A 14,420-nucleotide genomic window follows, 5' to 3' on the forward strand; every position below is an offset into this window, starting at 1 on the left:
AGGGTCGATTTTGTAAGTTCCGTCATGTCCATTCGCACCTTGCACCAACTTTGCGGCTCTGTAACCATTTGTTCCACTCTAATCTTCGAATTTCACACACACCCATCAAATCTCTAACGTATAGTGACTATCTTGCTTGAATTTTAAGATCGTATATTGATTGGAAGTGTCCTTTCAGAACGCGTACAAAATGTCCACCGTACTCCGACTTTTGACTTAGTAGTTTCAAAGTAACCACCATAAAAACTACTAGGAGTGCTCCCTGCTGAAAACCGGCGCCGTATTTAGAATCAGCACGGTCTGTTTACCCTAAAAAGTAAGGGGGCTGAGTGTGCGAGTGGAAGTTGTGTGTGAAAACGGTGGGTTGTAACAATTGATGTAATTTCCGTATGCCCCTCTCGCCCCTCTCCTATTGGGTTTAGAAAGTCAGCCTACACGTGAAAAGGCGTGTCTTGACGTCGGACTAGTGTGCCAAACTTAAAGCATATTTCTGAGGCGATGGGCATTTGCAGTGAGCTAGAAACATCTGTTTGTAATTTCCGTCGAGCGTAATTTCCGTCATATTTTCAGTAAATTTCGTCATATTTTATAGGGGGAGAAAACGAAAGTCAACTTGTAGCTCGCCCACGCTCAGTGTGTCGTCCTGGTGTCCTATTGACGCCATCTAGGCAAAATTCATAACAAGCAAGATTGATTACGTGACTTTCTAAGGTGGCTAAAACGGCCCCTACGTACGGAATCACCCGGACGACTTATCTATAGGTAGGTAACATTTGACCAAAATTTGGAGCAAATCGGAGGGGGTCGATGTAACGGGATGTAAAAGTAGGATGGAAAGACCCAGAACAATATCTGTCCGTCGGCCGTCACGAAAGGTCAAGTTTTGACAAGGAAACCGTTTTTTCCCTTGAAATTAAAACGTTCGACGTACTTCACTGTACGTCTTGACCACTGGCTCTTTATCCAAAATGTGGTGCCGAGAGTCAAAATAAAACTTCCGTGCTGTCTTGGGCCCTAAAACTTCCTGTTTGGGCGCTGCCTATGGCCAAAATAGGGAACGGGTGACAAGGCCGTGATCTGCGATTTTGTTGTTTTCACTTTTAGTTATTCACACAGTCACTGTAAAAAATTCCGTGGTTTGGTACGGAAAATGGGGTACGGAAAAGGTACGGACCTTCCGTAGTGGTTTTTTGTGGTCTCCATAAGGATCTCATGTAAACTGGTACGGAAAACATGTACCGAACTTCCGTGGTTGGCAAGTTACGGACGATCCAGGTAAAAAATTGACAAGACACGTTCCATACTTAAACCGTACTTTCTTTTCTACCAGTGGTCAAACTTCTAAATGGAGAGTCGTGTTGGGTGTGTTGCGCCTCGCTGATAGGCAAGGCACAAGGATAATTGGCATTTCAAACAGCTACCGCAGCGCCACGCGCGGCCGGCGCGCGAACTAACGAATCCGTGACCCGACCGCCCGCTTCCCCTAGGCAAAGCGGTACTTTCCATCACTTTCCAGTCTAATTCGGCACAATGAAGCCGTTGATTGACCTAGAACACATTGTTGATGCCCTTCAGGGCTTCAAAAGACCTTTAAGAGAAGGTCGCGAAGCCATGAAAAACCTTGTGGTGGTAGGAATCGCCGCTAAAAGTGCCAAGGAGGTGACGGTGGAGGCGCTGTGCGTAAGGGAGGGTGGGGCACCTAGTGACAAAGCTCTCCCCAGGCTAAACCCAAGCATCTACGATTCAAATGTTTGGCGCGAATTGAAGCTCTTCCGGTAGGTACTTGTTTGCAAACAAGGCGGTGGATGTGGGCGTTGTGTCATGGCGACGGTGTGAGGGCGAAAATACGAGTTGGCCAAATTTGGGTAAGTTTCGACTTTTCGCCTTTTAATTTCGCTTGATTCTGGCTAGCTATTGAACGACTCGGTACCCCCGGCTGTTTTCTTAGTTTCCTTGGCCCTTTCTGATCGAGATTCAACTCAGTTTTTTCCACTTACCTTGATTCGATAACCTCCGGGGCACGTTTTCATTCAAAGTGACTGTCGGGGCACGTAGTGACATTTTTCGCCGGGGCACCAAGTGACAAGTTATTTTCCCTTTCTTTTCGATTTCCCTGATGTATTTTGACATATTTTGGTTAGATTACATGTGAAAATATTCCGTGATGCTTTTCGAGTTGTCAAAACAATAACATAACCCTAAAATGTGTAAAGTTGGTTTTGAAATAACAATATATTTTGTGTTGCAGCATTTTCACCATGGTTCGAAACTACAAACCCAAAACAGCCAGAAGGGTTACTACTCCAAGAAAGATTCAAGCAGCCATTGATTTGGTTAAAGCAGGATGGAGTCTTCGCAAAGCTGCTGCTGACAGAGGTCTGAATCGTCAAACGCTGTTCAAGGCAGTCAAGAACACAAAGACGGCGGAAGATGCGGAACAAGCACCCATTAGTCTCACATTCAAAACAAGACAAGTTTTCACCACTGAACAAGAAAATTCCATTGCTGAATATTGTATCCAAATGGCAAGAATGGGATATGGCCTCACAGTGCAAACTTGTAGAGAATTGGCCCTGGAAGTAGCCGAGAAGAACTCCCTGAAAGTTCCACCCAATTGGACCAAAGCTAAATTAGCTGGCATCGACTGGTTCCACGGTAATGTAATTTCCCCTTTAGTTTCATTTTGAACAGTAATAAATAGTACCCGAGTATTTTTTTAACACTTGTGATTGAATTTTTTTGTAGGTTTCCAGAAGCGGCACCCTGAAATATCAATTAGAACTCCTGAAGCCTGCAGTGTAGCCAGAGCCATGGCTTTTAACAAGACAACAGTTGAAAATTTTTTTTAACAAGTTCTCTGAAGTTCGTACCAGGCACCCTTCTTTTGAAGATGGAAGCAGAATCTATAATCTTGATGAGACTTGCACATCAACTGTCCAGAATGTAAGGAAAATACTTTCACCTAAAGGTGTAAAGCAGGTTCACAAAGTTAAAGGGGCTGAAAGGGGTGTGTCTGTAACTACCTGTGTTATTATTAATGCTCATGGATCAGTACTGCCTCCAGTGCATATTTTTCCCAGAAAAAAATTTGTGCCTGACCTTTTGATAAATTGTTTTCCTGGTGCTCTAGGTCTTAGTAATGAAAAAGGGTACATGACCAAGGAAACTTTCTATGAAGTGATGAAGTTTTTTATAAAATGTACTGCTTCTACTAAAGAAAATCCCACGCTTTTAACTCTTGATAATGTTGGAACCCATTTCTCTACTAAAACTCTTGATTTAGCCAAAGATCATGGGGTTACAGTGTTCACCTTTCCACCTCACTGTACTCACAAACTGCAGCCTCTTGATGTTGGATTTTTCGGACCATCACTGAGATTCCAAACGCTATGAGTATAGCACGTATGGTGCAATGCGCTGTGATATTGCACCATACGTGCAATGCCACAGCCATATTGCACCTTTGGTGCAATGCTTCCCGAAAAGGCCCTATGCTAATGCATGGGAAATGGGAGGCATTGCACTTCATGTGCAATGCTTTTGCATTGCACCAATTGACGCTATACTCATAGCGTTTGGATTCTCAGTGATTCAAGACTTATTATGACAATGCTATTAATATGTTTATGTTAAATAATCCTGCAACCTCTCCTACTATATACCGTGTTGCCGGATTTGTGAAAGATGCCTTGTCTAAAGCAGGAACACCCATGAACATTATTCGAAGTTTTGAAGCTGCAGGTCTTGTCCCATTTAATCGAGACATTTTCTCTGAAGCGGACTTCATCATGTCGACTGTCACTGAGAAGCCACCTCCTGTTGTGGGTGAGAGTGTCGCAGAAAACTCAATATTGGAAATTGACAACACAGCCACACTTGAAGAAATTGATTCTCCTGAAACGCCTACTCTTGATGCAGGAGCTGGCACGGAAGAACCAAGTGAAGGAGGTGGTGAGTCTTCATCAGCTTTTCTAGGACCTGTTGACATTCGTGGATTTCCAAAGGCAAAGCCGAATGAAAACAAACCTAAAAGGCGCAAAGGAAAATGTATGATAGCAACAGACACTCCGGAAAAAAATGAAATTATGCAGAGGGAAGCTCTTCAGGAAGAAGCGAAGAGGAAGACTGAGGAGAGGAAGAAAAAGAGGCTAGAAAAAGCTGCTGCCAAAGCTGAAGCAAGGAAGACTGCCCCTAAGAAAAAGCAAAAAAATGCAAGCAAGAAAACAGCAACTAAAAGAACACTGGTGTATGCCAATAGTGATGAATCCGATGCCGAGCAAGTTGATGATGTTCTGCCACCATCTCCCAAATCCAGCAAATCCAAAGCTTCAAAAAAGAAAACAAACCCTGCTAAAATAACAGGAAAAGTAGCGATATACATCGGCAACTTTGGCCCGTCCCGTACATTAACAAATGTGTGAATTTCGCCTTTGTTTAGCCCTGACGGGTTTGAACCTGAGTCTGGGGTCAAAATGGATGTTATTTCCGTCATCAGCGCCCTCAAAAACATAAGAAACAATGCAAAAACTCGAATAAAAAGAATGTTCAAAATATACCCCACTGGGATTTGAACCCAGGTCCAAACTTCTTCGATTCGCTTGAAACTGGCACCATTGGTTTTGTCTCGTCGCCCCGATTCCAAAAATACCCCTACATGCCCTGTTAGCTGTATCCGTTGCCGAAATCCTCCTCGACCCCATGTAGACCATGATGCACCTGCAGCAGCGCCCCCGGGGCTCGGATCGGATTTGCTGCCACCGGGCGGTTCTTAGGGTCACCCAAGGAGGCTGCATACCAAATTTGGTCAAGATCGGACCACGGGAAGTCCTCGGACGAACGAACGAACGGACGAACGAACGGACGCACAGCATGCATCATACTATATGCCCGTCCCTCCGTCATTTTTTTTACAAAAAATAAACGGGACGGGCCAAAAACCAGACCTGCCTGCAACAAAAAAAAATCAACAAAAGAACCTGAAATGGAGCCCACTCCGAAGCCGAACAACCTGCCTGTACCAAGCGAGGGTGACTATGTTCTAGTCCAATTCCGTGTCAAAGACACAGACACACCAACTTATTTTGTAGGAAAGATTATAGAAAATTTGGACTCAGAAAATGATTTACAAATTTCCTATTTAAGAAAGAATATTAATTCTGAAAAAGGTGTATCGTTTTGTTTGCCATCTGTACCTGATCTCAATTCGGTGCACATTGACGATGTGAAAGCTATCTTGCCAAAGCCAACATATACAACTGGCACAAGGCGCCAGAATGCCATGACTGTTTTTAACTATGACTTTTCTTTACTCAAGTTGGGTTAGTGATAAATAGGCATATGTATTTGTTTAATTGAATTTCCTTTCAAAGGAATAATGAATCGTTCTAATCGTACTGACCTGTGATTTTCCAAGTTCCTTATTTTTATTTAAAAATTTATTGGACATCAAGTCCAAAGTTAGTTAAGCTTACAAGTTGTAAGAAGATCATATTTATTTGTTATGTTTTAAATACTTCTTAATAAAGACTCCTTATCAAACACAATATTTTTGTGCTTGTTTTATTTTTTTTCCTGCATTTTAGTTCATTTTGGATTTTATTTTCCTTTTTTTATCTTTAAATGTGATAAGTAACCACATTCTGAAGCCAAACCCTCTCAAATTTGGTCACTGGTAGCCCTTTTACTGTCTGTCACTACCTACCCCAAGGCCTGTCACTAGGTGCCCCGCTATGGGGCACCAAGTGACAAGTGCAGAGGTCCACTTAAGCCCCTCTGATACCAGATAGATGCACATTTGAGCAAAACTGCTGATGGGTTTTCATAGAGGAAGGTTCAAAGGAACTAACGCCAACAACTTTGGTCAATTATGTTTTAAAACAGAGCCGCCAGAGTGAAAATCCAAAAATTGTCACTAGGTGCCCCACCCTCCCTTACGTACCACCAAGATCAGCGAACCACCAGTAAAAATCAATGTCCGCATTCAGACTTCAACTAAAGTGAAAGTGGAGGAGAAAATACTGTCTATTAGTTGTTCCTGTCCGTCCGGGTCATCGAAAGAACATTGCTGTAAACATGCTATGGCATGCCTATTATACCTAGAAAGGTTAGAATCCTTGTCCTTATTTCGTCTTTATTTTGATGCTTAAAATGCATTGAACCGTAATTTGAACCCCTCGTTTTGATTACAGGAACGACGAATCATCACTGGAAACAATGACATGCACTGACATGGAACAGCGTTGGGGAAAACTTCAAGAGAAGACCATGAGTGAGTTTGAGCCCATACCTTTGGCTGAGTTTTGTCACATTGGGCAGCCTAAGTCTCCTTACCGCCGTCCCATTATGGATGAAATTCCAGATGAACTTGTGGCAGATTTTAGAAAGATTTTATTGGAAGGTATGTACTAATTTTTTACGCATTAAAAAAAATACTAGCGGGCTCATTGGGCATTGAATGTCGTGTGTGCTCACACATCCTCTGATCTAATTTTTTAAAATTACAGCCCAGCCAGAATGTGAAGCTGCAGTTTTCTTAAGTGGTGTGAGACACAACATCAATCCAAACTCAAATCCTGATGACCCGGATGATATACCAGTTGATTTAACTAGTTCTGCAATCGTTGAAAACGCTCTCCAAAATCCAAGTTACATCTTGAAGCTGGCTCAAGAATTAGGACAGTCTCTTTATGATAAATGTACCCCTGAAGAAAAGCAGTACTATGATAAATACATAAAATTCAATGAAGACCAAGTTTTGGATGCTTTTGTATTAACATTGGAACAATCTGAAAGTGACAACTGGCATGAATTAAAATACGGAAGACTGACAGGAAGCATTAGCTACAGCTACCACACCTACTATGAGAATGCGAAGAAACATTCTGATACTGATTGGAATAATAAAATTAGTGGTACATTCAGTCCTTCTGGTTTCTCCAATCAAGCCATGGAAGATGGAAATTTTTATGAACCTGACGCTTTGAAATGCTATGAAAAAAAAAAACCCTGGAAAGAAGATTGAAAAAGCAGGTATATTTATTAGTCCCCTTGCTCCTTGGCTGGGATACAGTGCAGACGGTGTAATATTTGAGAATGGGATACCAGCTCGATTGTGGGAAGTCAAAACCCCAGTGAAAGGGGCAACACATAATGCTGCCACCATTTGCAGTGTTACACCTTGCATGAATGGAAATAAGCTGAAGGAGAAGCACAAGTTTCAGGGTCAAGTACAACTTGGTATGTTGCTCTTGTCATTGCCTATCCGTGATTTTACATTGTACTGTCATAAGCCTGATGAGGTATTTGTGGATACTGTAGTGTTCAATGATAAATTCCTCCTAAAATATGTAAAGCATCTGACTGGTGCTTTCTTCACCAAAGTTCTGCCATGGCTGGCCTCACATGTCGAGAACTAGAATGTAATTCAATGTTTGATGACTGAGTGATTTTCTTGTAAAGTGCAACAGCCTGTATTTTTATCTGTACTTTCAACTTTTTGACGAGGATAATAAATAATCCTAATGCATTCAATGAATAATTTTCCATTTATTTAACATAGAAATTCCACCGTAAGTGATACAGGGAACAAAATGTAAACATTACAACATTCAGTACTTATCAATATTCATGATAGGCTTGCTAAGGTTTACAAGACCAGACACAATTATTACCAATTCATTGATGTAAGGAACAACTGTCCAGGGAATTTTGCCACACATAAGTCCATACTCTCTTACTCTCTGAATTACTCTTTCCACATGCACCCTAGCTCTAGCAATTTTGGCACATTGAACTGATTCTGATCGGCTGTATTTCTTGTTTCTTTGGAATGGTGGTCGGATCAAGTTGATCAAATTATCATTACAATCTTCATCAATGTTAAAACCCTTGTCTACCATGAGAGCATCACCAGGATTGCATAATTCATACACACCAGTAGATTTGGTTACAACTCTATCAGAGGCCCTGCCTCCAAAAGCGGGACCACAAAGACTGATGAATCCACTAGGAGTACAAACCATCATTATTTTAGTAGTGAAATTTTTCTTATAATTGGAATAAAGCCTAATTCTACATCTAATACACTTTGGTTTTTCTACACCTATTTCATAAGCATCAAGAATTGCTCTAGTTGACTTAAACTTATTGAATGACTTAGGCATATTTTTCAGAATGTCCTCTTTGTCAGGCCAGAATACTACAGATTTTAAAACTTTAGCCAAGACAATAACTGTGTCATAAAAATAATTTGCAGCTGTTTGACTGTTGTTCAGATCAAAAATAGCAGCTAAAGCTGAGTAAGAAATATTAAGTTTCATCTTCATCATTGTTAAAATAATTCGATCACGAGAACACAACAAAAACTTCTTGAAGTTGCTTTCAGGTGCAATTTTATCACAGCACTTGGCTAGGCCATTAAGGCGGAAGATCACGCCGCGCACGAAACTAAAATCCGCCAGGCTGCGCCACCGTCTGCAGCCGAGGGACGGGCTGGCTGCTCTGCCGGGCGGCACGTGCTGCCTGCGTAGCGCTCCGGCCGATACAGTTCACCTGCTGTCACTATTCCCCAAACAATGGCGAAGTCATTGCAGTTTACTTTCCTGTCCGCTCGCCCGGGGCGGGGCGGGGTGGGCGGGGAGCTTCAGGTAGTCCGGCTAGCCCAGCGTGGTGCACGCGGCCGGCTGCGGCCGGCCTGCCGGCGTCTACCTGGCCGCCGGGGTGCGTCAGCCCCGCCGCATGTGTCGCCGCATTGTCTTTGTCGCACTCGCAGCAGCAAGTGGGAAAGACAGAGACGGACAATGACACCGCCGGGACTAGCTTCCACTACGCCACCCAGGGAAACCCGGCAGCCCAGCGGAGAGCCTGGCGAGATGTCCGTCGGCCTCCAGCGGGCTCCAGTCGGCGGGCAGGAAATTTTACAAGTTTAGAGATTTGGGTCAAAAATTGTGTATTTTTGTATACTATCCCAAAGCGCGTTTCAAGAAACGCTGATTATTTCTATACCCATTTCCCCGAGATGGATTTGGGTGAAGGAGATGGTGCTTTACTTGTTTTCGGCGCTATATGAGTTGCGCGGACATAGACAGTTCATAGTCCGCTCCACAGTTTTCACTGAAATTCGACAGGGGCGTTACAAGGCGCTTGGCGGAGGGGGTGGTATATTTTATTTCAGGTTCAGACGTCTTGTCTCTTTTTGGTGAGAGGTCAAAGTGTTGCATGGAGCCCTGCGTTGTACTTGTAAAGGTATCATCTGCTAAAAAAAATACATGATGTAGCGCTTTACATTCAAATCCTTGCGTGACACTGAAATAAATATTAAAAAATGAGAGTTAAAAAATGGTACAATTCTTTTGGACCGGGCTTCGGGGGACACTCTGACCGCCCATCAAGTGGTGACTAGACATTTGACCGAATATTGAAATACATACAACCCCCCTCCGCCAATAGCCATAACGCCCCTACCGAATTTCCCTCGAAAAATTCAGATTCAATTTTGAACCGTATGTCCGCGCAAGTGGTAAGAACCAGCGTGGTACTCAAGTGGAGCAGTTCCCTGCATCCACTCATCTGGGAGAAATAAATGTGATGTCCTGTCTTGAAACGCGCTTTAAAATGCGCCAAATGTTTTTAAACTCAAATCTCAAAATTAGGAAAATTTTAGGCCAATGATGCAGCATGGTGCCGGGCGAAGCTGGCGAGTGTCGGCGACTGGTAGTGCTAACGCGGCCGCGGATAAAATTAAAAATTTTCATGACGCACCTCGTGTCGTTGAGATACGGTCTGTTGGCGCAAGTGCGACCAGGGAATTCCATCTGAGAGCTCGCAGCGACTCGCATTGGCTTCGCCGGACTTCCCTGGCCGCCATGGAGTCTAAGGCTGCGCGCCACGGGCCGACAGACCGTCACCATGTGGGCCCCTAAAGAGTCAGCAAAAATTAGATCAAACCATCCTCTCGGCTCACTGTTCCTCTACGGCCCTGTCAAATTTCAGCCTAAAATTCCAAGCAGTGCCTGAATGGTCGATGTCCGCGCGAAACTGCGCGTCACATTTCTTCCCTGCGGCGGCTGGTACTGCTGCACGCACGATTCGAATCGGCGCGCGAGCGCGCCAAAGCTCCGAGCGGCCGCGTCCGGGAGGGCAGCATTCCGTCCTCCCCGCACTCCCTCGTTCCGCGCAAGGAGCGAGCGACGTGCTGGCCTGCCAGGCAGCCAGCCTGGACGCGGCCGCCGGCCGATCGGTCTGTCTGCCTGCAGCGCGCTGCAGCGGCAACCTGGCCGTGCCGAGCGCAGCCAAGCCGTCGCCTGCCCCCCGGCCCCCGCCACCACCCCCCGTGCTGTGCGGGCGGGTATCAAAGATATCCAGGAAAGTCGGGGGCTCCGGAGTGCTAGTGTTTGCGCGGACATAGACCACTTTCGCTCCGCTCGGAATTTTGCGATGAAACTTGGTGGCTGCATCGAGCATTAGTTTACGCAGGGAATGACGTATTTTATTTTCTCCTGAGGCTTCAGGGCGCTTTGCAGCGTAAGATCAAAACACAGAGCGATTTTCAAGGTTTTTCAAGGGCTCTGCAGGGCGAAATAGGCCCTTCCGCGAAATATAAAATATGTCATTCCCTAGAGGAGGTCAAGACGAACCGGGGGATACCTCAAAAATGCCACAAATGTGCAGATTCTAAGAGTGGTCTATGTCCGCGTAAGTGAATTTTCACAACTTTAACAAGCTTTTCCGGAAAAACTAAAAACTTTTTCGAGAAACCGATACCAGGGCGTTAACGTACTCAGCGAGACCTTTCAAATGGTGTATTCACCTAAAAAAATTTTGATCGTGATCTTCCGCCTTAAGTAACGCAACTGAATGAATACCTGTAGTTGCAACCAATCTTCTGTCACTGCTCAAAAGGTTTGACACAACAAAGGCCTCTTCTCCTGGAGTAACCTGGATACCAGCATCCTTCATCTTGGAAATATCTTCTGCACGGATTTCTGGAACATTCTGCCACTCACCACCACCCTCATTCTCACAGCCGACCACACCATCCATGCACCCTCCATCTCCTGGCACATTTAGAAATCAGACATTTAAAATCTAACAAGCAAGTTCAAAACAATTCACTAAACATTAAAAAACTTTGCACTATTCATAGTAATTCATGAGTATTCATACTGAAATATTTGATAGTCTTTCAGCATTAAATTTAAAAAAAAAAAAGGGCAGTGAAATACAATTGCCAATTTAAACATGATTGGAGATAATAACAAAATAGAACACATTATGCAGAGCACACAGTTGATTGGATGATTCAAAACATGACAGAAAAATCATAACAAGAGTACCAAAAGGGTACATCAGTCTTTTAAAAAATAAAGGAAAAATTAATCATTTGAAAATATTGCTGTTGCTCGAGACAACTCTATCCAAACCTGAGAGCGATTCATCGCTCTTTGACTCTTCGCTCATTGACTTCTTAGATCTGCAACAGATAATAAAAGAAATAGTGATAGAAATCTAAATGATAGCTTGAGATAATACACACAGTACAAATCATAACAAACCTGGCTGCTCTCTTTAAAGCCCTCTGTTGACGCATTTCTCTTTTACGCTTCAGGGGTGAGGCAATTACTTTGTCATGGGTTCTCTTTGGCAAATTTTGAGAGGGAACTGAACCAGGTTTCAGACGTCGCTTCTTCCCAGTACCACCTGCAAGAAAACCCATATTATAGCCCTTAAAACTGGACATGGAGTACACAAACATGGGGTAGTTAACCTAACGCGCTGCTGTTTATATTTACGAAATCATACTCACAAGTTTTGATGTAGTCACTTTCGAGAAAATGATTACTGCAAACGGTCATTCTAGGACCCAAATTCTCTCCTGTCTTAATAGCAACAGACCATTTATGACGTTCAGCGTCATCTTTTGGTACCTGGTGCAGATGCACATTTTGTCCAAGTAAATTGTGGCACTGAGGCACGCAGCAAATGTGCCTTTCACGCTTCTTCTTCTCTTGGACCTCTGGGGCCTGTGGGCCATCCATTTCACTACTTTCCATCCCCGGAAAATTGGAAGAAATAAGAAATACACGCGAAAGTACACTGTTTACCAAGGAAGCCTAGGGGAGGCGGGCGGTCGGGTCACGGATTCGTTAGTTCGCGCGCCGGCCGCGCGTGGCGCTGCGGTAGCTGTTTGAAACGCCAATAATGGTCAGGATTTAGGCGCATTACGTGCCTTCCCTTGAGCAGAGTGCAAGTCCACTCACACAAGCTCACGCATATGGATTCGCGGAAAGCCCCGCATTCCACGGCGGCGCGTGACTTATGGCACGCCATGCCAAGCCGTGCCACGACATGGCACGATGAGCATAGGTGCCCTGGCCGGCCATGAGCTGGACAAATCTGGTTACCCCCCACTCTTCCAATAGTCTATTGTATAAATACGGAGGGCAGTCCTCATGAGGGTCAGTCGCTCCAGAACCACGACAGAGGAAGGATGGGTGAGTCTTGATCATCTGTGACAGCCAGTGTTAGGCTAGGGACCATTACTATAATAAACCACCGAACTGCATTGAACATAGACTCTCTATCGAAGTCCCATACCAAAACAGGTGTTCTTATTTAGCGAATTCAGTCTGTCGGGACATTCAGCGTGCCTTGAAGCAAAGCATTTTCAGTGAACCCTGCTCGATTTAGCATGACGGTCGCTCCGCATTAGTTCCCTGTTGCAGGTGGCGCATCGCCACGCCGACCTCTGCCACCTGTCGAAGGCCGTGGCCGCCCTGCTGGAGAACCAGCTGACGGTCATGACAGTGGGCATGCTCTTGACGCCGGCCCTGTCCACCGTCATGGCGGTGAAAGGCACATTCGATGTGTTCTGCGCGACCTCTATACCCTTCCTCCTGCCTTTCTACATCATGTGCCGCGCCGGGGAAAGGCTGGAGGACGCCAGCAGGAGCATGAGCCAGGCCGCGTACACCTGCTTCAGCAACTCGCTCGACCCACATCGCGCATCCGACGACACGCGCGAGCACAGGTGCGTGTACGAGCACTCCGAGCCCGTTACTGACTTTTTCCTCATTAATTACGGATTCGTATAAACAGCAATAATACATAATACTTTCGAAGTACGTATGACTAATTTCCGTTGTAAAATTATGTACAAAACAAAATTCTGTAGTACAAAAGTACTGTGGACAGTTAAGTGTAGTAAATTGACTGTTCTAGAGTGCTGCTGGTGATGATGACACGCGCTGCGAGACAGACAAGCATGGAGGTGTTCCGTGGAACAGTGCGCTACAACCTGCACACGTGCCACGAAGCCTTCAAGTCCTGGTACTCCATGTTGCAGTATCTACTCAACGCGCCCGACGGATCTTGAAGAGATTCTACAATTCGTTGACTGTGGTTAAACTTCGCTTAAGAAACAACGAGAAAGGTGTCGAGACAAATTCATAAATACCTTCAGTCAAGTTCCCTTAACGGCCAGCGTGAAGTGCAATCTTTCATTCTCTAGAGCATGGCCCTCCTGATTTCAAAACAGAGCAGGCAATTCTTACAGCTGGTGTAAGACTCAACGCATTCTAGATACTAAATCATTCAAGTCATGCGGCTGCCCATGAACTTCAGGGTTTCCCAACTAATGAAGTACTCTGTTTGACGTGTAACTGTGGGTAAAGTCCGTACCTGGTCACTGGACCACGGTTGACGGGGGTCGTAGAAGCACACATGTTATTCGCTCTCTGACTCGTAATAGACTTTCAGTACGGTATTGTCATTTAGTCTTTTTTGTGGAACGATAATATGTACTTTTCACTTTTGTTCTTCTTATATTCATCTTTGTTAGTACTTGAAACAAAGAAAAATTCCTAAATAATTTTAGGCAATTGTTTCTATCTAACGAAAAAATTCCAAATATTATTGCTGAAGGCTATAGTACCTGGTAACTGACAAGAAAGTAAGAGGCTGAGAGTGCGCACAATTTAAATTCAAAAGCATCAAATAAGCAAAGTCCGAACAAGTAGTTCTGAAGAGTGAATATAATGAAAATTGTACTGTTAATGACATTAATCTAATCCGTATTTTCCCCCTCTAAGATTACCTACATCTCACGGTATAAACGGTACCTGGTTTTCCCAGGAAGCCTATGGTAGAGACATAGGCGGTTTCCAGGGAGTTCCTGCGAAAACCAGGAACCGTTTTCACCGTGCTCTTACCTCAGATACATCTCGCTTTGACTAGTAATGGGCGCAAGAGAATAAAAATTCGATTCAACGAGATGACACTTCTTTATTCCCCACACTGTAAAAAATCCACTGTAATATTACAAGACAATCACCTACAGTAATGCTGTTAAAAAACAGCAGTATTGTTTTGTGTCTGAACAGGAAACCCATCCAGAAACAGCACTTTCGTTTCATAACAATTTC

General features: G+C 44.3%; 1 protein-coding gene across 1 annotated transcript in view; it reads left to right on the forward strand.

The window, feature by feature from the left end:
• The window catches only part of LOC117644584, a 29,070-nt gene extending 15,522 nt beyond the window's left edge, over positions 1-13,548 (forward strand). Inside the window, exons 3-4 of the mRNA XM_034384156.1 lie at positions 12,723-13,027; positions 13,219-13,548. Coding sequence (XP_034240047.1) covers positions 12,723-13,027; positions 13,219-13,372 — 459 coding nt within the window. The 3' untranslated portion in view covers positions 13,373-13,548. The remainder of the gene's footprint in view (positions 1-12,722; positions 13,028-13,218) is intronic.
• The last annotated feature ends 872 nt before the right edge of the window (positions 13,549-14,420 follow it).

The sequence above is a fragment of the Thrips palmi genome, unplaced genomic scaffold, assembly GCF_012932325.1.
Source record: "Thrips palmi isolate BJ-2018 unplaced genomic scaffold, TpBJ-2018v1 HiC_scaffold_18, whole genome shotgun sequence".
Classification (NCBI taxonomy): domain Eukaryota; kingdom Metazoa; phylum Arthropoda; class Insecta; order Thysanoptera; family Thripidae; genus Thrips; species Thrips palmi.